This window comes from Coregonus lavaretus (assembly GCF_964263955.1).
Source record: "Coregonus lavaretus genome assembly, chromosome: 14".
Lineage (NCBI taxonomy): Eukaryota > Metazoa > Chordata > Actinopteri > Salmoniformes > Salmonidae > Coregonus > Coregonus lavaretus.
In genome coordinates, this window is record NC_140001.1 from 32,591,376 (window position 1) to 32,614,765 (window position 23,390).

General features: G+C 48.6%; 1 protein-coding gene across 1 annotated transcript; it reads left to right on the top strand.

Annotated features, from left to right (window-relative positions):
- Positions 1-17,597: 17,597 nt before the first annotated feature.
- On the top strand, positions 17,598-22,975 carry LOC311141123 (purpurin-like; the record flags this gene model as incomplete). The annotated part of the gene is made up of 4 exons (XM_084176380.1): positions 17,598-17,714; positions 17,950-18,086; positions 22,331-22,443; positions 22,734-22,975. The coding sequence occupies 4 exons, from the start codon at positions 17,598-17,600 to the stop codon at positions 22,973-22,975; spliced, it is 609 nt and encodes a 202-aa protein (XP_084032506.1).
- Between the last annotated feature and the right edge of the window lie 415 nt (positions 22,976-23,390).

A 23,390-nucleotide genomic window follows, 5' to 3' on the forward strand; every position in this document is an offset into this window, starting at 1 on the left:
CCACAGAAACAATCAATCAATCAGATTCCAAACTCTCCACCATGGCCAAGACCAAAGAGCTCTCCAAGGATGTCAGGGACAAGATTGTAGACCTACACAAGGCTGGAATGGGCTACAAGACCATCGCCAAGCAGCTTGGTGAGAAGGTGACAACAGTTGGTGCTATTATTTGCAAATGGAAGAAACACAAAAGAACTGTCAATCTCCCTCGGCCTGGGGCTCCATGCAAGATCTCACCTCGTGGAGTTGCAATGATCATGAAAACGGTGAGGAATCAGCCCAGAACTACACGGGAGGATCTTGTCAATGATCTCAAGGCAGCTGGGACCATAGTCACCAAGAAAACAATTGGTAACACACTACGCCGTGAAGGACTGAAATCCTGCAGCGCCTGCAAGGTCCCCCTGCTCAAGAAAGCACATATACAGGGCCATCTGAAGTTCGCCAATGAACATCTGAATGATTCAGAGGAGAACTGGATGAAAGTGTTGTGGTCAGATGAGACCAAAATCGAGCTCTTTGGCATCAACTCAACTCGCCGTGTTTGGAGGAAGAGGAATGCTGCCTATGACCCCAAGAACACCATCCCCACCGTCAAACATGGAGGTGGAAACATTATGCTTTGGGGGTGTTTTTCTGCTAAGGGGACAGGACAACTTCACCGCATCAAAGGGACGATGGATGGGGCCATGTACCGTCTAATCTTGGGTGAGAACCTCCTTCCCTCAGCCAGGGCATTGAAAATGGGTCATGGATAGGTATTCCAGCATGACAATGACCCAAAACACACTGCCAAGGCAACAAAGGAGTGGCTCAAGAAGAAGCACATTAAGGTACTGGAGTGGCCTAGCCAGTCTCCAGACCTTAATCCCATAGAAGAAAATCTGTGGAGGGAGCTGAAGGTTCGAGTTGCCAAACATCAGCCTCGAAACCTTAATGACTTGGAGAAGATCTGCAAAGAGGAGTGGAACAAAATCCCTCCTGAGATGTGTGCAAACCTGGTGGCCAACTACAAGAAACGTCTGACCTCTGTGATTGCCAACAAGGGTTTTGCCACCAAGTACTAAGTCATGTTTTGCAGAGGGGTCAAATACTTATTTCCCTCATTAAAATGCAAATCAATTTATAACATTTTTGACATGCATTTTTCTGGATTTTTTTGTTGTTATTCTGTCTCTCACTGTTCAAATAAACCTACCATTAAAATTATAGACTGATCATGTCTTTGTCAGTGGGCAAACGTACAAAATCAGCAGGGGATCAAATACTTTTTTCCCTCACTGTATCCATGGATAGTTAAAAATATATATATTCTCTAGGAATAGCCTGAATAATAACCTATGGCAGTAAACTTGTCACGAATACTGCCGAGGCTGCTCCTCCTCCTTGTTCGGGCAGACTTTGGCGTTCGTCGTCCCCGGAGTACTAGCTGCCACCGTTTGATGTTTCGATGTTTGTTTGGTCATGTCTAGTTTAGTGCACCTGTTTCGTATTCTGTCCTGATTATGTCATCTATAAGTTTCCCTGTGTTATGTTTTGGAGTTGTGTGTTATTGTCCGCATTGTCGTTTGTCTTTTTTCGGTATATGTTGTGCTTAGTGTAGTTTACGCGTTGCGCGTATTCTTTGCCTCCTGTGTGTTCGAGGCCATTTATTTTGTATTGTCTTTGAGTCTCAGTAAAGTCGTTTTGACTTATCCGCTGTGTCCTGCGCCTGACTTCACCACCACATCCACAAATATACCGTGACAGAATAACACACCTTTACAATGGAGTCAGCAGGAGCAGCGCCGGGAACCGAGTCGCTGGAGGATCGGGTCAGCTACCAGGACGCCAGGATCCAGCAACTCGGATCCGCCATGCAGGAGGTCATGGACACCCTGCGCCGATGGGAGAGAGGAGGTTTTCCCACACCTCCTCCTACCTTACCACCACCATCGGCCAGCCCCACCATACCAGCTCCGGAGTCCAGTGGCATTCGGCTCTCGCTCCCGAGGGCATATGATTGCACCGCAGCCGGGTGTCAGGGGTTCCTCCTTCAAGTGGAGCTCTACCTGGCAACCATACATCCGGTGCCCTCGGGATACGAGAGCGTTTCCGCCCTCATCTCCTGTCTCTCCGGCAAGGCGTTGGAGTGGGCCAATGCCGAATGGAGGGGAATAGACGCCGCCACCATCAGCTACGCGGAGTTCTCCCGCCGCTTCAGGGCTGTGTTCGATCATCCCCCTGAGGGTAAAGCGGCGGGAGAGCATCTGTTCCACCTTCGACAGGGGAAGAGGAGCGCACAGGAGTTTGCCCTGGATTTCCGGACTCTAGCGGCGGATGCGGGGTGGAATGAGAGGGCCCTCATCGACCACTATCGGTGTAGCCTGCGTGAGGACGTTCGACGAGAGTTGGCCTGCAGGGACACCAATCTCACCTTCGACCAGCTGGTGGACATGTCAATCCGTCTGGATACCCTGCTGGCCACCCGCGGACGTCCAGAGTTGGGGCCGTCCATTCCATCCCCCAGCACCTCCGAGCCGAGCCCTATGGAGCTCGGGGGTGCTGGCGCTAGAGAGAGGAGGAGGGAGATACCGAGGGAGGCCGTCCCCTACACCAACTGTGGCCGTAGAGGACACACTGCGGCTAGGTGCTGGGGAGGGTCTCCAGGGGTTTGAGGCAGCAGGTCGCGCACTGGGGAGTCATTCCAGGTGAGTAGGCGCCCACCTCACCCAGAGCTCTCTGTTGTTCACTTTTGTATACCTGTAGTATTTCCTCAGGTTGCATCTCAGTCCCAGCATAAGGCGCTAGTCGATTCAGGCGCAGCTGGGAATTTCATTGATCGTAATTTTTGTGTGAAGTTAGGGATTTCCCTCCTGCCCGTTGATGCACCCTTCCCTATCCATGCCCTAGATAGCCGTCCGTTGGGATCTGGGTTGATTAGGGAGGTCACAGCGCCACTTAAGATGAGGACGCAGGGGGGTCATGAAGAGATTATTCAGTTGTATCTGATCGACTCTCCTGCGTATCCCGTGGTACTGGGGCTTCCTTGGTTAATCGCCCATGATCCCACCATTTCGTGGCAACAGAGGGCTCTCAAGGAGTGGTCTAACCAGTGTGTCGGGCGATGTTTAGGTGTTTCCGTAGGGGCGACCACGGTGGAGAGTCCGAACCAGGTGCCCGCAATGCACATTCCCCCCGAGTATGAGGATTTGGCACTCGTGTTCAGCAAAACTAGGGCGACGCGTTTGCCACCTCATAGACGGGGGGATTGTGCGATAGATCTCCTGGCGGGTGCGGCACTTCCGCGGAGCCATGTGTATCCCTTGTCTCAAGAGGAGACGGCGGCTATGGAGACATACATAGCCGAGTCTCTGAGACAGGGATACATACGGCCCTCCACTTCCCCTGTGTCCTCAAGTTTCTTTTTTGTGAAGAAAAAGGATGGAGGGTTGCGCCCGTGTATTGATTACCATAATCTCAATCAGATCACAGATAAATACAGTTATCCTCTTCCTCTGATTGCGAGTATGACGGAATCATTACGCGGAGCGCGTTTCTTCACAAAACTGGATCTCAGGAGCGCTTACAACTTGGTGCCCATTAGGGAGGGAGATGAATGGAAGACAGCATTTAGTACCACCTCGGGTCATTATGAGTATCTCGTCATGCCATATGGGTTAATGAATGCTCCTTCAGTCTAACAATCCTTTGTGGACGAGATCTTCCGGGACTTGCATGGGCAGGGTGTGGTCGTGTACATTGACGACATTCTAGTGTACTCGTCTACACGAGCCGAGCATGTAGCCCTGGTACGCCGAGTGTTGGGTAGGCTGTTGGAGCATGACTTGTATGTCAAGGCAGAGAAATGTCTGTTTTTCCAGGAGTCCATCTCCTTCTTGGGTCATCGGTTGTCCGCGTCAGGGGTGGAGATGGAGATTGACCGTGTGTCAGCCGTGCGTAATTGGCAGACTCCAACCACTGTTAAAGAGGTGCAACGGTTTTTGGGTTTTGCCAATTACTACCGGAGGTTTATCCGGGGTTTTGGTCAGGTGGCAGCTCCCATCACTTTCCTGCTGAAGGGGGGCCCGGTGCGTTTGCAGTGGTCGGCTGAGGCGGACAGGGCGTTTGATAAACTGAAGAACCTGTTCACCTCGGCTCCGGTGCTGGCCATCCGGACCCCGCTTTAGCGTTCCAAGTGGAGGTGGACGCGTCAGAGGCCGGTATTGGGGCAGTATTGTCTCAACGCTCAGGCACGCCTCCTAAACTCCGGCCCTGCGCTTTTTATTCTAAAAAGCTCAGCCCGGCGGAACGAAATTATGACGTAGGGGACAGGGAGCTGCTAGCCGTAGTTCAGGCCCTAAAGGTGTGGAGGCATTGGCTTGAGGGGGCTCAACACCCTTTTCTCATTCTGACTGACCATCGTAACCTGGAGTACATCCGGGCAGCTAGGAGACTGAACCCTCGTCAGGCTAGGTGGAACATGTTTCTGACCCGGTTTGTCTTTAAGCTTACGTACATCCCAGGGTCCCAGAACAGTAAGGCAGACGCCCTGTCCCGGCGGTATGACACAGAGGAGAGGTCCATTGAGCCCACTCCCATACTGCCGGAGTCTTGTCTGGTGGCACCGGTGGTGTGGGAGATCGATGCGGAAATCGAGCGGGCGTTACGCACCGACCCTACTCCTCCGGAGTGTCCAGTGGGGCGGACGTACGTGCCGCTCGAGATCCGTGATCGTCTCATATATTGGGCTCACACGTCACCCTCCTCTGGACATCCAGGTATTGGCCGGACAGTGCACTGCCTTAGTGTTAAGTACTGGTGGCCAACATTGGCTAGGGACGTGAGGGTTTATGTCTCCTCCTGCTCAGTGTGCGCCCAGTGTAAGGCGCCTAGACACCTGCCCAGGGGGAAGTTACAGCCCCTGCCCGTTCCACAACGGCCGTGGTCTCACCTCTCGGTAGACTTTGTCACTGACCTACCTCCCTCCCAGGGGAATACCACCATTCTGGTCGTTGTGGATCGGTTCTCTAAGGCCTGTCGTCTCATCCCAATGCCGGGTCTCCCTACTGCCCTACAGACCGCAGAGGCTTTGTTTACCCACGTCTTCCGGCACTACGGGGTTCCCAAGGATATAGTGTCCGATCGAGGTCCCCAATTCACCTCTAGAGTCTGGAGGGCGTTCATGGAACGTTTGGGGTCTCGGTTAGCCTTACCTCGGGTTTTCACCCTGAGAGTAATGGGCAGGTGGAGAGAGTGAACCAGGATGTGGGCAGGTTTCTGAGATCGTATTGCCAGGACCGGCAGGAGGAGTGGTCGGGTTATATCCCTTGGGCAGAGATTGCCCAGAACTCTCTTCGCCACTCCTCTACTAACCTGACCCCTTTCCAGTGTGTGTTAGGGTATCAGCCGGTTCTGGCACCTTGGCATCAGAGCCAGATCGAGGCTCCTGCGGTGGATGAGTGGTTTCGGCGCTTGGAGGAGACGTGGAACGCTGCACACGTCCATCTGCAGCGGGCTATCCATAGACAGAAGGCGAGCGCCGATCTCCACCGCAGTGAGGGTCCAGTATACGCCCCTGAAGATCGAGTCTGGCTCTCGACTCGAAACCTGCCCCTTCGCCTGCCCTGCCGGAAGCTGGGTCGGCGGTTTGTGGGGCCATTTAAAGTCCTGAGGAGATTGAACGAGGTATGCTACAAGTTACAACTGCCTAATGATTATCACATTAACCCCTCGTTCCATGTGTCTCTCCTCAGGCCGGTGGTAGCTGGTCCACTCCAGGACAGTGAGATAAGAGAGACTCCTCCGCCCCCACTGGACATCGAGGGGGCTCCGGCGTACTCAGTCCGGTCCATCGTGGATTCGAGACATCGGATGGGGGGTCTACAATATCTCGTGGAGTGGGAGGGGTACGGTCCGGAGGAACGTGCTGGGTGCCTAGGAGGGATATCTTAGATCCCTCCCTCCTGACGGAGTTCCATCGTAACCATCCCACGCGCCCTGCTCCGCGTCCTCCTGGCTGTCCCCGAGGCCGGGGTCGGCGCACGGCTGGAGCCGCGCGTCAAGGGGGGGGTACTGTCACGAATACTGCCGAGGCTGCTCCTCCTCCTTGTTCGGGCAGGCTTCGGCGTTCGTCGTCCCCGGAGTACTAGCTGCCACCGTTTGATGTTTCGATGTTTGTTTGGTCATGTCTAGTTTAGTGCACCTGTTTCGAAATTCTGTCCTGATTATGTCACCTATAAGTTTCCCTGTGTTATGTTTTGGAGTTGTGTGTTATTGTCCGCATTGTCGTTTGTCTTTTTTCGGTATATGTTGTGCTTAGTGTAGTTTACGCGTTGCGCGTATTCTTTGCCTCCTGTGTGTTCGAGGCCATTTATTTTATATTGTCTTTGAGTCTCAGTAAAGTCGTTTTGACTTATCCGCTGTGTCCTGCGCCTGACTTCACCACCACATCCACAAATATACCGTGACAAAACTGCTGCTTTGTTATTCAAACACTTAATTGTTTCTGTATAGAAAGGTGCAAGGGGCACCACCAAGCAAGCGACACCATGAAGACCAAAGAGCTCTCCAAACAGGTCAGGGACAAAGTTGTGGAGAAGTACAGATCAGGGTTGGGTTATAAAAAAATATCTTTGAACTTTGAACATCCCACGGAGCACCATTAAATCCATTATTAAATTTTTTTAAGAATATCGCACCACAACAAAACTGCCAAGAGAGGGCCGCCCACCAAAACTCATGGACTAGGCAAGGAGGGCATTAATCAGAGAGGCAACAAAGAGACCAAAGACAACCCTGAAGGAACTGCAAAGCTCCACAGCAGAGATTGGAGTATCTGTCCATAGGACCACTTTAAGACGTACACTCCACAGAGCTGGGCTTTACGGAAGAGTGGCCAGAAAAAAGCCATTGCTTGAAGAAAAAAATAACCAAACACGTTTGGTGTTCGCTAAAAGGCATGTGGGAGACTCCCCAAACAAATGGAAGAAGGTACTCTGGTCAGATGAGACTAGAATTGAGCTTTTTGGCCATCAAGGAAAACGCTATGTCTGGTGCAAACCCAACACCTCTCATCACCCCGAGAACACCATCCCCACAGTGAAGCATGGTGGTGGCAGCATCATGCTGTGGGGATGTTTTTCATCAGCAGGGACTGGGAAACTGGTCAGAATTGAAGGAATGATGGATGGCGCTAAATACAGGGAAATTCTTGAGGGAAACCTGTTTCAGTCTTCCAGAGATTTGAGACTGGGATGGAGGTTCACCTTCCAGCAGGACAATGACCATAAGCATACTGCTAAAGCAACACTCAAGTGGTTTAAGGGGAAACATTTAAATGTCTTGGAATGGCCTAGTCAAAGCCCAGACCTCAATCCAATTGAGAATCTGTGGTATAACTTAAAGATTGCTGTACGCCAGCGGAACCCATCCAACTTGAAGGAAAAATCCCAGTGGCTAGATGTGCCAAGATTATAGAGACATACCCCAATAGACTTGCAGCTGTAATTGCTGCAAAAGGTGGCTCTACAAAGTATTGACTTTGGGGGGAGTGAATAGTTATGCACGCTCATGTTTTCTGTTTTTTTGTCTTATTTCTTGTTTGTTTCACAATAAAAAATATTTTGTATCTTCAAAGTGGTAGGCACTTTGTGAAAATCAAATGATGCAACCCCCCAAAAAATCTATTTTAATTCCAGGTTGTAAAAAATGACACGGGGGGTGAATACTTTCGCAAGCCACTGTATTTAATTGTTTTGATGTCGTCACTATTATTCTACAATGTAAAAAATAGTAAAAATAAAGAAAACCCTTGAATGAGTAGGTGTGTCCAAACTTTTGACTGGTAGTGTATGTAACACAGGGCTGTAACCCAAACAAAAGAGTGAGGTGTAAACCTCTACATACATAAACGGTACGAGATCCGTAATACCAAGAGCACAATACATGGTACTCACGAGACCAACAGACATGGCAACAATAATCAACAAGGACAATGGGGAACAGAGGGCACATATATACACATACTAATCAGGGGGAATGTGAACCAGGTGTGAGTAATGAGACAAGACAGTCCGGGGTTGGTGGTAATGATCCATATCAGTGACGCCTAGAAGGCCGGTGACGTAGACTGGTGAATGGAATGAGCAGCTGTACCAGGGGGATCCGTGACACAGGCACTGACCTCCAACTTGTTTGTTTAAAACCAGCAATAACTGACTTTACATGAATAGGCTACTTTACATGAATAGGCTACTTTATTATATTTGATTTCATTGTGTGAAATAATTTCAGAAGTAGCTAATTCCATTTAAATTATGAATTTAACACCCTCTCCCCTCTAAATTCATTTCAGATTAACTGAAACCTATTGCTGCGGAGGAGAGCAGGCTTGACGAGGAGGAGAAGGTGGTTCGGGAAGAACAAGAAAAAATGGCCAAAGCGCTAGCTGAAGGTAAACGTCCATGTTTGTTTTTAACAGATGACTGACAAATTTGCTATCCTCATGTTTGTACTTTTAGATACAAAAATATGTGCATGCTTAGATATATACAGTGAGGGAAAAAAAGTATTCGCTCCCCTGCTGATTTTGTACATTTGCCCACTGACAAAGAAATGATCAGTCTATAATTTTAATGGTAGGTTTATTTGAACATTGAGAGACAGAATAACAACAACAAAATCAAGAAAAACGCATGTCAAAAATGTTATAAATTGATTTTCATTTTATTGAGGGAAATAAGTATTTGACCCCCCCTCAATCAGAAAGATTTCTGGCTCCCAGGTGTCTTTTATACAGGCAACGAGCTGAGATTAGGAACACACTCTTAAAGGGAGTGCTCCTAATCTCAGCTTGTTACCTGTATAAAAGACACCTGTCCACAGAAACAATCAATCAATCAGATTCCAAACTCTCCACCATGGCCAAGACCAAAGAGCTCTCCAAGGATGTCAGGGACAAGATTGTAGACCTACACAAGGCTGGAATGGGCTACAAGACCAACGCCAAGCAGCTTGGTGAGAAGGTGACAACAGTTGGTGCGATTATTTGCAAATGGAAGAAACACAAAAGAACTGTCAATCTCCCTCGGCCTGGGGCTCCATGCAAGATCTCACCTCGTGGAGTTGCAATGATCATGAAAACGGTGAGGAATCAGCCCAGAACTACACGGGAGGATCTTGTCAATGATCTCAAGGCAGCTGGGACCATAGTCACCAAGAAAACAATTGGTAACACACTACGCCGTGAAGGACTGAAATCCTGCAGCGCCTGCAAGGTCCCCCTGCTCAAGAAAGCACATATACAGGGCCATCTGAAGTTCGCCAATGAACATCTGAATGATTCAGAGGAGAACTGGATGAAAGTGTTGTGGTCAGATGAGACCAAAATCGAGCTCTTTGGCATCAACTCAACTCGCCGTGTTTGGAGGAAGAGGAATGCTGCCTATGACCCCAAGAACACCATCCCCACCGTCAAACATGGAGGTGGAAACATTATGCTTTGGGGGTGTTTTTCTGCTAAGGGGACAGGACAACTTCACCGCATCAAAGGCACGATGGATGGGGCCATGTACCGTCTAATCTTGGGTGAGAACCTCCTTCCCTCAGCCAGGGCATTGAAAATGGGTCATGGATAGGTAATCCAGCATGACAATGACCCAAAACACACTGCCAAGGCAACAAAGGAGTGGCTCAAGAAGAAGCACATTAAGGTACTGGAGTGGCCTAGCCAGTCTCCAGACCTTAATCCCATAGAAGAAAATCTGTGGAGGGAGCTGAAGGTTCGAGTTGCCAAACATCAGCCTCGAAACCTTAATGACTTGGAGAAGATCTGCAAAGAGGAGTGGAACAAAATCCCTCCTGAGATTTGTGCAAACCTGGTGGCCAACTACAAGAAACGTCTGACCTCTGTGATTGCCAACAAGGGTTTTGCCACCAAGTACTAAGTCATGTTTTGCAGAGGGGTCAAATACTTATTTCCCTCATTAAAATGCAAATCAATTTATAACATTTTTGACATGCATTTTTCTGGATTTTGTTGTTGTTATTCTGTCTCTCACTGTTCAAATAAACCTACCATTAAAATTATAGACTGATCATGTCTTTGTCAGTGGGCAAACGTACAAAATCAGCAGGGGATCAAATACTTTTTTCCCTCACTGTATCCATGGATAGTTAAAAATATATATATTCTCTAGGAATAGCCTGAATAATAACCTATGGCAGTAAACTTGTCACGAATACTGCCGAGGCTGCTCCTCCTCCTTGTTCGGGCAGACTTTGGCGTTCGTCGTCCCCGGAGTACTAGCTGCCACCGTTTGATGTTTCGATGTTTGTTTGGTCATGTCTAGTTTAGTGCACCTGTTTCGTATTCTGTCCTGATTATGTCATCTATAAGTTTCCCTGTGTTATGTTTTGGAGTTGTGTGTTATTGTCCGCATTGTCGTTTGTCTTTTTTCGGTATATGTTGTGCTTAGTGTAGTTTACGCGTTGCGCGTATTCTTTGCCTCCTGTGTGTTCGAGGCCATTTATTTTGTATTGTCTTTGAGTCTCAGTAAAGTCGTTTTGACTTATCCGCTGTGTCCTGCGCCTGACTTCACCACCACATCCACAAATATACCGTGACAGAATAACACACCTTTACAATGGAGTCAGCAGGAGCAGCGGCGGGAACCGAGTCGCTGGAGGATCGGGTCAGCTACCAGGACGCCAGGATCCAGCAACTCGGATCCGCCATGCAGGAGGTCATGGACACCCTGCGCCGATGGGAGAGAGGAGGTTTTCCCACACCTCCTCCTACCTTACCACCACCATCGGCCAGCCCCACCATACCAGCTCCGGAGTCCAGTGGCATTCGGCTCTCGCTCCCGAGGGCATATGATGGCACCGCAGCCGGGTGTCAGGGGTTCCTCCTTCAAGTGGAGCTCTACCTGGCAACCATACATCCGGTGCCCTCGGGATACGAGAGCGTTTCCGCCCTCATCTCCTGTCTCTCCGGCAAGGCGTTGGAGTGGGCCAATGCCGAATGGAGGGGAATAGACGCCGCCACCATCAGCTACGCGGAGTTCTCCCGCCGCTTCAGGGCTGTGTTCGATCATCCCCCTGAGGGTAAAGCGGCGGGAGAGCATCTGTTCCACCTTCGACAGGGGAAGAGGAGCGCACAGGAGTTTGCCCTGGATTTCCGGACTCTAGCGGCGGATGCGGGGTGGAATGAGAGGGCCCTCATCGACCACTATCGGTGTAGCCTGCGTGAGGACGTTCGACGAGAGTTGGCCTGCAGGGACACCAATCTCACCTTCGACCAGCTGGTGGACATGTCAATCCGTCTGGATACCCTGCTGGCCACCCGCGGACGTCCAGAGTTGGGGCCGTCCATTCCATCCCCCAGCACCTCCGAGCCGAGCCCTATGGAGCTCGGGGGTGCTGGCGCTAGAGAGAGGAGGAGGGAGATACCGAGGGAGGCCGTCCCCTACACCAACTGTGGCCGTAGAGGACACACTGCGGCTAGGTGCTGGGGAGGGTCTCCAGGGGTTCGAGGCAGCAGGTCGCACACAGGGGAGTCATTCCAGGTGAGTAGGCGCCCACCTCACCCAGAGCTCTCTGTTGTTCACTTTTGTATACCTGTAGTATTTCCTCAGGTTGCATCTCAGTCCCAGCATAAGGCGCTAGTCGATTCAGGCGCAGCTGGGAATTTCATTGATCGTAATTTTTGTGTGAAGTTAGGGATTTCCCTCCTGCCCGTTGATGCACCCTTCCCTATCCATGCCCTAGATAGCCGTCCGTTGGGATCTGGGTTGATTAGGGAGGTCACAGCGCCACTTAAGATGAGGACGCAGGGGGGTCATGAAGAGATTATTCAGTTGTATCTGATCGACTCTCCTGCGTATCCCGTGGTACTGGGGCTTCCTTGGTTAATCGCCCATGATCCCACCATTTCGTGGCAACAGAGGGCTCTCAAGGAGTGGTCTAACCAGTGTGTCGGGCGATGTTTAGGTGTTTCCGTAGGGGCGACCACGGTGGAGAGTCCGAACCAGGTGCCCGCAATGCACATTCCCCCCGAGTATGAGGATTTGGCACTCGTGTTCAGCAAAACTAGGGCGACGCGTTTGCCACCTCATAGACGGGGGGATTGTGCGATAGATCTCCTGGCGGGTGCGGCACTTCCGCGGAGCCATGTGTATCCCTTGTCTCAAGAGGAGACGGCGGCTATGGAGACATACATAGCCGAGTCTCTGAGACAGGGATACATACGGCCCTCCACTTCCCCTGTGTCCTCGAGTTTCTTTTTTGTGAAGAAAAAGGATGGAGGGTTGCGCCCTTGTATTGATTACCGTAATCTCAATCAGATCACAGATAAATACAGTTATCCTCTTCCTCTGATTGCGAGTATGACGGAATCATTACGCGGAGCGCGTTTCTTCACAAAACTGGATCTCAGGAGCGCTTACAACTTGGTGCCCATTAGGGAGGGAGATGAATGGAAGACAGCATTTAGTACCACCTCGGGTCATTATGAGTATCTCGTCATGCCGTATGGGTTAATGAATGCTCCTTCAGTCTTCCAATCCTTTGTGGACGAGATCTTCCGGGACTTGCATGGGCAGGGTGTGGTCGTGTACATTGACGACATTCTAGTGTACTCGTCTACACGAGCCGAGCATGTAGCCCTGGTACGCCGAGTGTTGGGTAGGCTGTTGGAGCATGACTTGTATGTCAAGGCAGAGAAATGTCTGTTTTTCCAGGAGTCCATCTCCTTCTTGGGTCATCGGTTGTCCGCGTCAGGGGTGGAGATGGAGATTGACCGTGTGTCAGCCGTGCGTAATTGGCAGACTCCAACCACTGTTAAAGAGGTGCAACGGTTTTTGGGTTTTGCCAATTACTACCGGAGGTTTATCCGGGGTTTTGGTCAGGTGGCAGCTCCCATCACTTTCCTGCTGAAGGGGGGCCCGGTGCGTTTGCAGTGGTCGGCTGAGGCGGACAGGGCGTTTGATAAACTGAAGAACCTGTTCACCTCGGCTCCGGTGCTGGCCATCCGGACCCCGCTTTAGCGTTCCAAGTGGAGGTGGACGCGTCAGAGGCCGGTATTGGGGCAGTATTGTCTCAACGCTCAGGCACGCCTCCTAAACTCCGGCCCTGCGCTTTTTATTCTAAAAAGCTCAGCCCGGCGGAACGAAATTATGACGTAGGGGACAGGGAGCTGCTAGCCGTAGTTCAGGCCCTAAAGGTGTGGAGGCATTGGCTTGAGGGGGCTCAACACCCTTTTCTCATTCTGACTGACCATCGTAACCTGGAGTACATCCGGGCAGCTAGGAGACTGAACCCTCGTCAGGCTAGGTGGAACATGTTTCTGACCCGGTTTGTCTTTAAGCTTACGTACATCCCAGGGTCCCAGAACAGTAAGGCAGACGCCCTGTCCCGGCGGTATGACACAGAGGAGAGGTCCATTGAGCCCACTCCCATACTGCCGGAGTCTTGTCTGGTGGCACCGGTGGTGTGGGAGATCGATGCGGAAATCGAGCGGCCGTTACGCACCGACCCTACTCCTCCGGAGTGTCCAGTGGGGCGGACGTACGTGCCGCTCGAGATCCGTGATCGTCTCATACATTGGGCTCACACGTCACCCTCCTCTGGACATCCAGGTATTGGCCGGACAGTGCACTGCCTTAGTGTTAAGTACTGGTGGCCAACATTGGCTAGGGACGTGAGGGTTTATGTCTCCTCCTGCTCAGTGTGCGCCCAGTGTAAGGCGCCTAGACACCTGCCCAGGGGGAAGTTACAGCCCCTGCCCGTTCCACAACGGCCGTGGTCTCACCTCTCGGTAGACTTTGTCACTGACCTACCTCCCTCCCAGGGGAATACCACCATTCTGGTCGTTGTGGATCGGTTCTCTAAGGCCTGTCGTCTCATCCCAATGCCGGGTCTCCCTACTGCCCTACAGACCGCAGAGGCTTTGTTTACCCACGTCTTCTGGCACTACGGGGTTCCCGAGGATATAGTGTCCGATCGAGGTCCCCAATTCACCTCTAGAGTCTGGAGGGCGTTCATGGAACGTTTGGGGTCTCGGTTAGCCTTACCTCGGGTTTTCACCCTGAGAGTAATGGGCAGGTGGAGAGAGTGAACCAGGATGTGGGCAGGATTCTGAGATCGTATTGCCAGGACCGGCAGGAGGAGTGGTCGGGTTATATCCCTTGGGCAGAGATTGCCCAGAACTCTCTTCGCCACTCCTCTACTAACCTGACCCCTTTCCAGTGTGTGTTAGGGTATCAGCCGGTTCTGGCACCTTGGCATCAGAGCCAGATCGAGGCTCCTGTGGTGGATGAGTGGTTTCGGCGCTTGGAGGAGACGTGGAACGCTGCACACGTCCATCTGCAGCGGGCTATCCATAGACAGAAGGCGAGCGCCGATCTCCACCGCAGTGAGGGTCCAGTATACGCCCCTGAAGATCGAGTCTGGCTCTCGACTCGAAACCTGCCCCTTCGCCTGCCCTGCCGGTAGCTGGGTCGGCGGTTTGTGGGGCCATTTAAAGTCCTGAGGAGATTGAACGAGGTATGCTACAAGTTACAACTGCCTAATGATTATCACATTAACCCCTCGTTCCATGTGTCTCTCCTCAGGCCGGTGGTAGCTGGTCCACTCCAGGACAGTGAGATAAGAGAGACTCCTCCGCCCCCACTGGACATCGAGGGGGCTCCGGCGTACTCAGTCCGGTCCATCGTGGATTCGAGATGTCGGATGGGGGGTCTACAATATCTCGTGGAGTGGGAGGGGTACGGTCCGGAGGAACGTGCTGGGTGCCTAGGAGGGATATCTTAGATCCCTCCCTCCTGACGGAGTTCCATCGTAACCATCCCACGCGCCCTGCTCCGCGTCCTCCTGGCCGTCCCCGAGGCCGGGGTCGGCGCACGGCTGGAGCCGCGCGTCAAGGGGGGGGTACTGTCACGAATACTGCCGAGGCTGCTCCTCCTCCTTGTTCGGGCAGGCTTCGGCGTTCGTCGTCCCCGGAGTACTAGCTGCCACCGTTTGATGTTTCGATGTTTGTTTGGTCATGTCTAGTTTAGTGCACCTGTTTCGTATTCTGTCCTGATTATGTCACCTATAAGTTTCCCTGTGTTATGTTTTGGAGTTGTGTGTTATTGTCCGCATTGTCGTTTGTCTTTTTTCGGTATATGTTGTGCTTAGAGTGTTTACGCGTTGCGCGTATTCTTTGCCTCCTGTGTGTTCGAGGCCATTTATTTTGTATTGTCTTTGAGTCTCAGTAAAGTCGTTTTGACTTATCCGCTGTGTCCTGCGCCTGACTTCACCACCACATCCACAAATATACCGTGACCAAACTGCTGCTTTGTTATTCAAACACTTAATTGTTTCTGTATAGAAAGTTGACATCTACTTTTCTCTGCACTCTCACTACAGCCAGTGAAGAGTCCATTTTGAAATGAGCAGGCACTGGAAGAAGTTACTGTGAAGCTCTTCACACTGCTACTGCACTTTTCCACTCTTTTTTTCCTAGATATACTTGGTCAAAAACACTCCGACAGTTATTTTATTGACGTGTGCACTCTAACCGATAAACCCAACAAAGGCCTACTGTCTTCTGTGTCATGGCCATGCACGTGAATACGGGGGCTGTGGTCTTCTGTCTGCTGTCATGACTGGAGTGGATCCAACAGCTGACTTCAGGTGAAGCAGACATCTGACCTGACACTCACTGTATGTGTTGTGTTGGCATGGCCAAAAGCCAAAGGTGCCAAGCCACAGTAATTCAAGCTCATCCCCAAGCTAAATATAAGCAGCAACAATGACAGAAGTGGTTAATTATAGAACGAGACAAAAGCTTTATTTGTCATCCTACCTGTTATCAACTATAGTGCACTATTAAACATTATGAATGGATGTGTTCCAGTGTATGGCCTTCCTCACTGAGAGAATATTCATATGACAGGGTCATGACACCCATTTAACCTTGTGGTGTCAACCATCTTGTAATGCGCTTCAGCGGTCTCCTGCCCAAGAACGTTTTGTCTGGGATTACAGAAGCAAGCTGGTGCAACAGACGATGTTACTTAACCCAGGGGCAGGAACATAAAGTCCCACACAGACCTTTAAATTCCATAACACGTGTATTCTTACAACGTGTTTTCTTGGGCAAGTTATTGCGGACTACTAATCACGTTCTCATTTCAATGATCGGCATGCAGATTTGCATAACATAAGATGATAACATTTGGATAACATGACATTGCTTCAACTTTGAAGAATTTATATCCCATGAGATATTATGCACCACATATATTTTAGGTGAAGGTGTATGGGCTTTACACAAAATTGTGTGATTACAACATCTTTATCACTAGGGAATCACTATCTGTATGGTTTCTGATGAATGTGTGTGTGTGGGGGGGGGGGGGGATCTTTCATGGAAGAATGTATGAATGTAATTTGTGTAACAATGGATATTATATTTTGCTCACTTAACAGGTAAAACAATGGTAGTCCACCCACAGTTGATACATAGTGTGAGAATATTATCTTTGAATCAACTTGACCCAGTGGACTGAGGACACACATATGTAGCTCACAGGCACTGTATGGCTGCTTTTACACAGGCAGCCCAATTCTGATATTTTTTCCACTAATGGTCTTTTGACCAATCCCATCAGATCTTTTTACATCAGATCTTCTTCAGAGCTAATCTGATTGGTCAAAAGACCAACAAGTGAGAAAAAGACCAGAATTGGCCTCCCTGTGTAAATGGTAGGTTTTATTGGTACTTTTACTTCAGCTGCCCCAACTTGACATCCAGTCCCTGTTTATTTATCCTTATTCATATTATTCACATTATTCAATATTAATATATTTTATATGTGAGTTCAAAGGAAGTGATACAAACTGGTGATAAATACATGTGTCATTTATTTCCATTCAATTTGCATGTCAATAAGGAACTATCTAACAATACACTTCAGTAGCCTAAAATACACTAGTGTTGCCTTTCCCATGTGTAAACAGTACTTTGGCTTGGCTGAGGTGAAGCTAAGGTGAACTAATTCCCTAGACATGTGCTTTCTTTGAGTTTAGACTATTATACACCACTGCTACAATTACATAAAGCCATTTAAATTCTGTATGGGACAGTTCAACAGCTTACAGGATTTAGTTAACTGGATTAGTGCTAGATTTAAACCCTCCATTTAGGACCAGAATGTGAAAATAATCAGTGAGCTCGTCTGTGCCTTGGGTATATAAGGATCCTAGACAGAAGAGAAACACAGTCCTACAACTTCATTGAAACTTCACCACTTGCTTTGTTCCATAACAGGTACATTTTTGCAAATTTTCATGGGAATGTTGTTCAAATGTTGCTGCTAATATGGATTTATCTGATTATTTGGCTTTGTTAATATTGTAACGTTATCGTTTTTTATAAAATGGTTTGTAAATAGTTTTGTCTGGGACCAATTTGTTGAGAAACTTTGAGAGAAGATGAGATAAACTTTGAAACGTTCCATCATAGTCAGCTTGTCAGTTTACGAAGTTATGACATGTAATTGTTAACAATTGAGAGGAATAGCTATTGTGCTCTATCAAATTCTACTAATTAATTTCTGTCTCCTCTAGAAATGAACTTCCATATGCTCGCCCTGGTGGTGGTGCTCCTGGTGGGTCTGGAGCAGAGCTGGGCTGCATCCTGTGTGGTGGACAGCTTCACAGTCAAGGAGGACTTTGACCCCAAGAGAGTGAGTACAGCCGACAATACACATGTTGTGTAGTACATATTCTATAGCAGACCTACCTGCAAGGCTGTAGTACATCTATCTGTTGTATGTGTGCCAGTGCTACAGTACGCAGCTAGAAAAATTGTTGCGACACTCCTGCTCCAGTATGCAGGAAATTATTATTGCTTAGGCTACAACAGTCCTACATGCAAGGCTCTTCAACTAACCTGTTGTTGTTTATGTGTGTGTGCTCCAGTATGCAGGGAAGTGGTACGCTCTGCAGAAGAAGGACCCTGAGGGTCTGTTCCTTCAGGACAACATCTCAGCGGAGTACACCATCGGTGACGACGGCTCCATGGTCGCCTCCTCCAAGGGCCGTGTCACACTGTTCGGGTAAGAGAGCTGGAGATTATTTCTGATGAAATGGTAATAGTCTTAGAAATGTGACATTCAAATTAAATTAAATTAAATTGTATTTGCAACATGCGCCGAATACAACAGATGTAGACCTTACAGTGAAATGCTTACTTACAAGCCCTTAACCAACAATGCAGTTTTAACAAAAAAAAGGGTTAAGTAAAAAATAGGTAAGTAAAAAATACCTGTACAGAGTCAATGTGCGGGGGCACCGGTTAGTCGAGGTAATATGTACATGTGGGTAGAGTTAAAGTGACTATGCATTGATAGTAAACAGAGTAGCATCAGCATAAAAGGGGGTGGGGTGGGGTGGGGGGACAATGCAAATAGTCCGGGTAGCCATGATTAGCTGTTCAGGAGTCTTATGGCTTGGGGGTAGAAGCTGTTAAGAAGCCTTTTGGACCTAGACTTGGTGCTCCAGTACCGCTTGCCGTGCGGTAGCAGAGAGAACAGTCTATGACTAGGGTGGCTGGAGTCGAGCAGTTGCCATACCAGGCAGTGATGCAACCAGTCAGGATGCTCTCGATGGAGCAGCTGTAGAACTTTTTGAGGATCTGAGGACCCATGCCAAATCTTTGCAGTCTCCTGAGGGGGAATAGGCTTTGTCGAGCCCTCTTCACGACTGTCTTGGTGTGTTTTGAGTTTTTTTCCAGTTGCAGAGGGAGGTGTTTAGCCCCAGGGTCCTTAGCTTGGTGATGAGCTTTGAGGGCACTATGGTGTTGAACACTGAGCTGTAGTCAATGAATAGCATTCTCACGTAGGTGTTCCTCTTGTCCAGGTGGGAAAGGGCAGTGTGGAGTGCAATAGAGATTGCATATTCTGTGGATCTGTTGGGGCGGTATGCAAATTGGAGTGGGTCTAGGGTTTCTGGGATAATGGTGTTGATGTGAACCATGACCAGCCTTTCAAAGCACTTCATGGCTACAGACGTGAGTGCTACGGGTCGGTAGTCATTTAGGCAGGTTATCTTAGTGTTCTTGGGCACAGGGACTATGGTGGTCTGCTTGAGACATGTTGTTATTGCAGACTCAGTCAGGGACAAAATGTCAGTAAAGACACTTGCCAGTTGGTCAGCGCATGCTCGGAGTACGCGTCCTGGTTATCCGTCTGGCCCTGTGGCCTTGTGAATGTTGACCTGTTTAAAGGTCTTAATCACATCGGCTACTGAGAACGTGATCACACAGTCGTCCGGAACAGCTCTCATGCATGCTTCAGTGTTGCTTGCCTCGAAGCGAGCATAGAAGTGATTCAGCTCGTCTGGTAGGCTCGCGTCACTGGGCAGCTCACAGCTGTGCTTCCCTTTGTAGTCTGTAATAGTTTGCAAGCCCTGCCACATCCGACGAGTGTCGAAACCGGTGTAGTACGATTCAATCGAAGCCCTGTATTGACTCTTTGGTTCGTCGGAGGGCATAGCGGGATTTCTTATAAGCGTCCGGGTTAGAGTCCCGCTCCTTGAAAGCGCCAGCTCTACCCTTTAGCTCAGTGCGGATGTTGCCTGTAATCCATGGCTTCTAGTTGGGGTATGTACGTACGGTCACTGTTGGGATGACGTCATTGATGCACTTATTGATGAAGCCAGTGACTGATGTGGTGTACTCCTCAATGCCATCGGAAGAATCCAGGAACATATTCCAGTCTGTGCTAGCAAAACAGTCCTGTAGCTTAGCATCTGCGTCATCTGACCACTTCCTTATTAACTGAGTCACTGGAGCTTCCTGCTTTAGTTTTAGCTTATAAGCAGGAATCAGGAGGATAGAATTATGGTCAGATTTGCCAAATTGAGGGTGAGGGAGAGCTTTGTACGTGTCTCTGCGTGTGGAGTAAAGGTGGTCTAGAGTTTTTTTCCCTCTGGTTGCACATTTAACATGCTGGTAGAAATTAGGTCAGGGTTCTTCAATTCCGGTCCTGGAGGGCCGAAACACTTCTGTTTTTTATTTCTACCTGGTAGTTAATTGCACTCACCTGGTGTCCCAGGTCTGAATTAGCCCCTGATTAGAAGGAGAGGATGAAAAACAGAGGTGTCTCGGCCCTCCAGGACCGGAATTGAAGAAACCTGAATTAGGTAGAACAGATTTAAGTTTTCCTGCATTAAAGTCCCCGGCCAGTAGGAGCGTTGCCTCTGGATGAGCGTTTTCCTGTTTGCTTATGTCCTTATACAGCTCACTGAGTGCAGTCTTCGTGCCAGCATCGGTTTGTGGTGGTAAATAGACAGCTACGAAAAATATAGATGATAACTCTCTTGGTAAATAGTGTGGTCTACAGCTTATCATGAGATATTCTACCTCAGGCGAGCAAAACCTCGAGACTTCCTTAGTATTAGATTTCGTGCACCAGCTGTTGTTTAAAAATATACACAGACCGCCACCCGTTGTCTTACCGGACACAGCCGTTCTATCCTGCCGATGTAGCTTATATCCCGCCAGCTGTATGTTATCCATGTCGTCGTTCAGCTACAACTCGGTGAAACATAAGATATTGCAGTTTTTAATGTCCCGTTGGAAGCATATCCGTGATCGTAGGTCATCTATTTTGTTTTCCAATGATTGTACGTTGGCTAATAGGACTGATGTTAGAGTACTCGCTCACCGTCGGATCCTTACAAGGCACTCTGACCTACGTCCACGATATCTCCGTCTCTTTCTCATGCGAATGACGGTGCTTTGGGCCTTGTCAGGTGTATGTAGAATATCCTTTATGTCCGACTCGTTGAAGAAAAAATCTTTGTCCAATACGAGGTGAGTAATCGCTGTCCTGATATCCAAAAGCTTTTTTTGGTCATAAGAGACAGTGGCAGAAACATTATGTACAGAATAAATGACAAATAATGCAAAAACACACATAAACTAGCACAATTGGTTAAGGGGCCGTAAAACGGCAGCCTTCTCCTCCGGCACCATTTTTACCCTAGTCATTCAGTTTGTTGGAGTGAAGACATAAGGCTTACCTATACATGTTGCTAGTAATTGTATTCTAGTGCTGTATCTGTGATGAGTAACTACACTGAACAAAAATATAAACGCAACTTGTAAAGTGTTGGTCCCATGTTTCATGAGCTGAAATAAAAGGTCCCAGAAATATGCACAAAAAGCTTATTTTTTTAGAATGTTGTGCACACATTTGTTTACATTCCTGTTAGTGAGCATTTTTCATTTTCAAAGATAATCCATCCACCTGACAGGTGTGGCATATCAAGAAGCTGATTAAACAGCATGATCATTACACAGGTGCACTTTGTGCTGGGGACAATAAAAAGCCACACTAAAATGTGCAGTTTTGTCACACAACATAATGCCACCGATGTCTCAAGTTTTGAGGGAGCGTGCAATTGGCATGGTGACTACAGGAATGTCCACCAGAGCTGTTGCCAAATAATTGAATGTTAATTTCTCTACCATAAACCACCTCCAACGTCGTTTTAGAGAATTTGGCAGTGCGTCCAACCGGCTTCCCAACCGCAGACCACTTGTATGGCGTTGTGTGGGCGAGCGGTTTGCTGATGTCAACGTTGTGAACAGAGTGCCCCATGGTGGCGGTGGGGTTATGGTATGGGCAGGCATAAGCTACGGACAACGAACACAATTCCATTTTATCGATGGCAATTTTAATGAATAGAGATACCGTGAAGAGATCCTGAGGCCCATTGTCGTGCCATTTATCCGCTGCCATCACCTCATATTTCAGTATGATAATGCATGGCCCCATGTTGCAAGGATCTGTACACAATTCCTGGAAGCTGAAAATGTCCCAGTTCTTCCATGGCCTGTATACTCACCAGACATGTCACCCATTGAGCATGTTTGGAATGCTCTGGATCGACGTGTACGACAGTGTGCTCCAGTTCCCGCCTATATCGAGCAACTTCGCACAGCCATTGAAGAGGAGTGGGACAACAGTCCACAGGCCACTTTCAACAGCCTGATCAACTCTATGCAAAGGAGATGTGTCGCGCTGCATGAGGCAAATGGTGGTCAAACCAGATACTGACTGATTTCTGATCCACACTCCTACTTTAAGGTATCTGTGACCAACAGATGCATATCTGTATTCCCAGTCATGTGAAATCCATAGATAGGGCCTAATTTATTTATTTCAATTGACTGATTTCCTTATATGAACTGTAACTTAGTAAAATCTTTGAAATTGTTGCATGTGGCATTTATATTTTTGTTCAGTGTATATTTATTAAAATAGCTTTTTCCACCATTGACATTCATCTTCAGATTCTGGGTGGTGTGCGCTGACATGGCTGCCCAGTACACTGTGCCTGACTCTGCCAACCCTGGAAAGATGTTCATGAACTACCAGGGCCTGGCCAGCTATCTGTCCAGCGGAGGTACATCTTCTGAATATATATATATATATATATATATATGCCATTTAGCCGACGCTTTTATCCAAAGCGACTTAGTTATGCGTGCATACATTTTTATGTGTAGATGGCCCCGAAATCGAAAACCACAATCCTGGCGTTGCAAGCGCCATGCTCTACAGACTGAGCATTACAAGACCACAATATTCCCTTATAGACAATACGCCTATACACTTACAGGCACAGAGACACATCAATAACAACCAACAGTAAGCCGCCCTCGAGATTCACAGTATACGCTCTTCTTTTCTCAGGTGACAACTATTGGGTGATTGACACCGACTATGACAACTATGCCATCACCTATGCCTGCCGTACCCTGAAGGACGATGGAAGCTGTGAGGATGGTTACTCCCTGATTTTCTCCCGTAACCCCCGTGGCCTACCCCCAACCATCCAGAGGAGCATTCGTGCCAAGCAGGAGGAGATCTGCATGGCCGGACAGTTTGAGCCTGTGCTGCAGTCTGGTACGTGTCAAATTACATTTTATTCATAAAGCCCTTCTTACATGAAGTTGTTTACGAAGTGCTTTACAGTACTCCAGCCTACACCAAAGAGCAAGTGTTCTGTTTGCATTACTGTAAATGTTAGATGCTGAGTGTCAAATATTATTTATTTTTTGGATGGTCTATGTCCTACAAGTTTAGTCCCCAGCTGACCCCGTTTTTCATTCCCTCTCCTCAACAGGAGCTTGCTAAACGTCTACCCCAAAGGAACTTGTTGTGCTGCCAAAGGATCCCTACTGGCTTGGACAGAGACACCAACTGACGACTGAAGAGGGAAATTGCATACAAATCATTTTTTTATGAAAATAATTCTATGCCCCTTAAATAAAAGGGCATGACGCCTGCACCAATCCAATCACTTAAATTGATTTAGAAAAATGTATTGAATGTGGTGCACTGTCCATC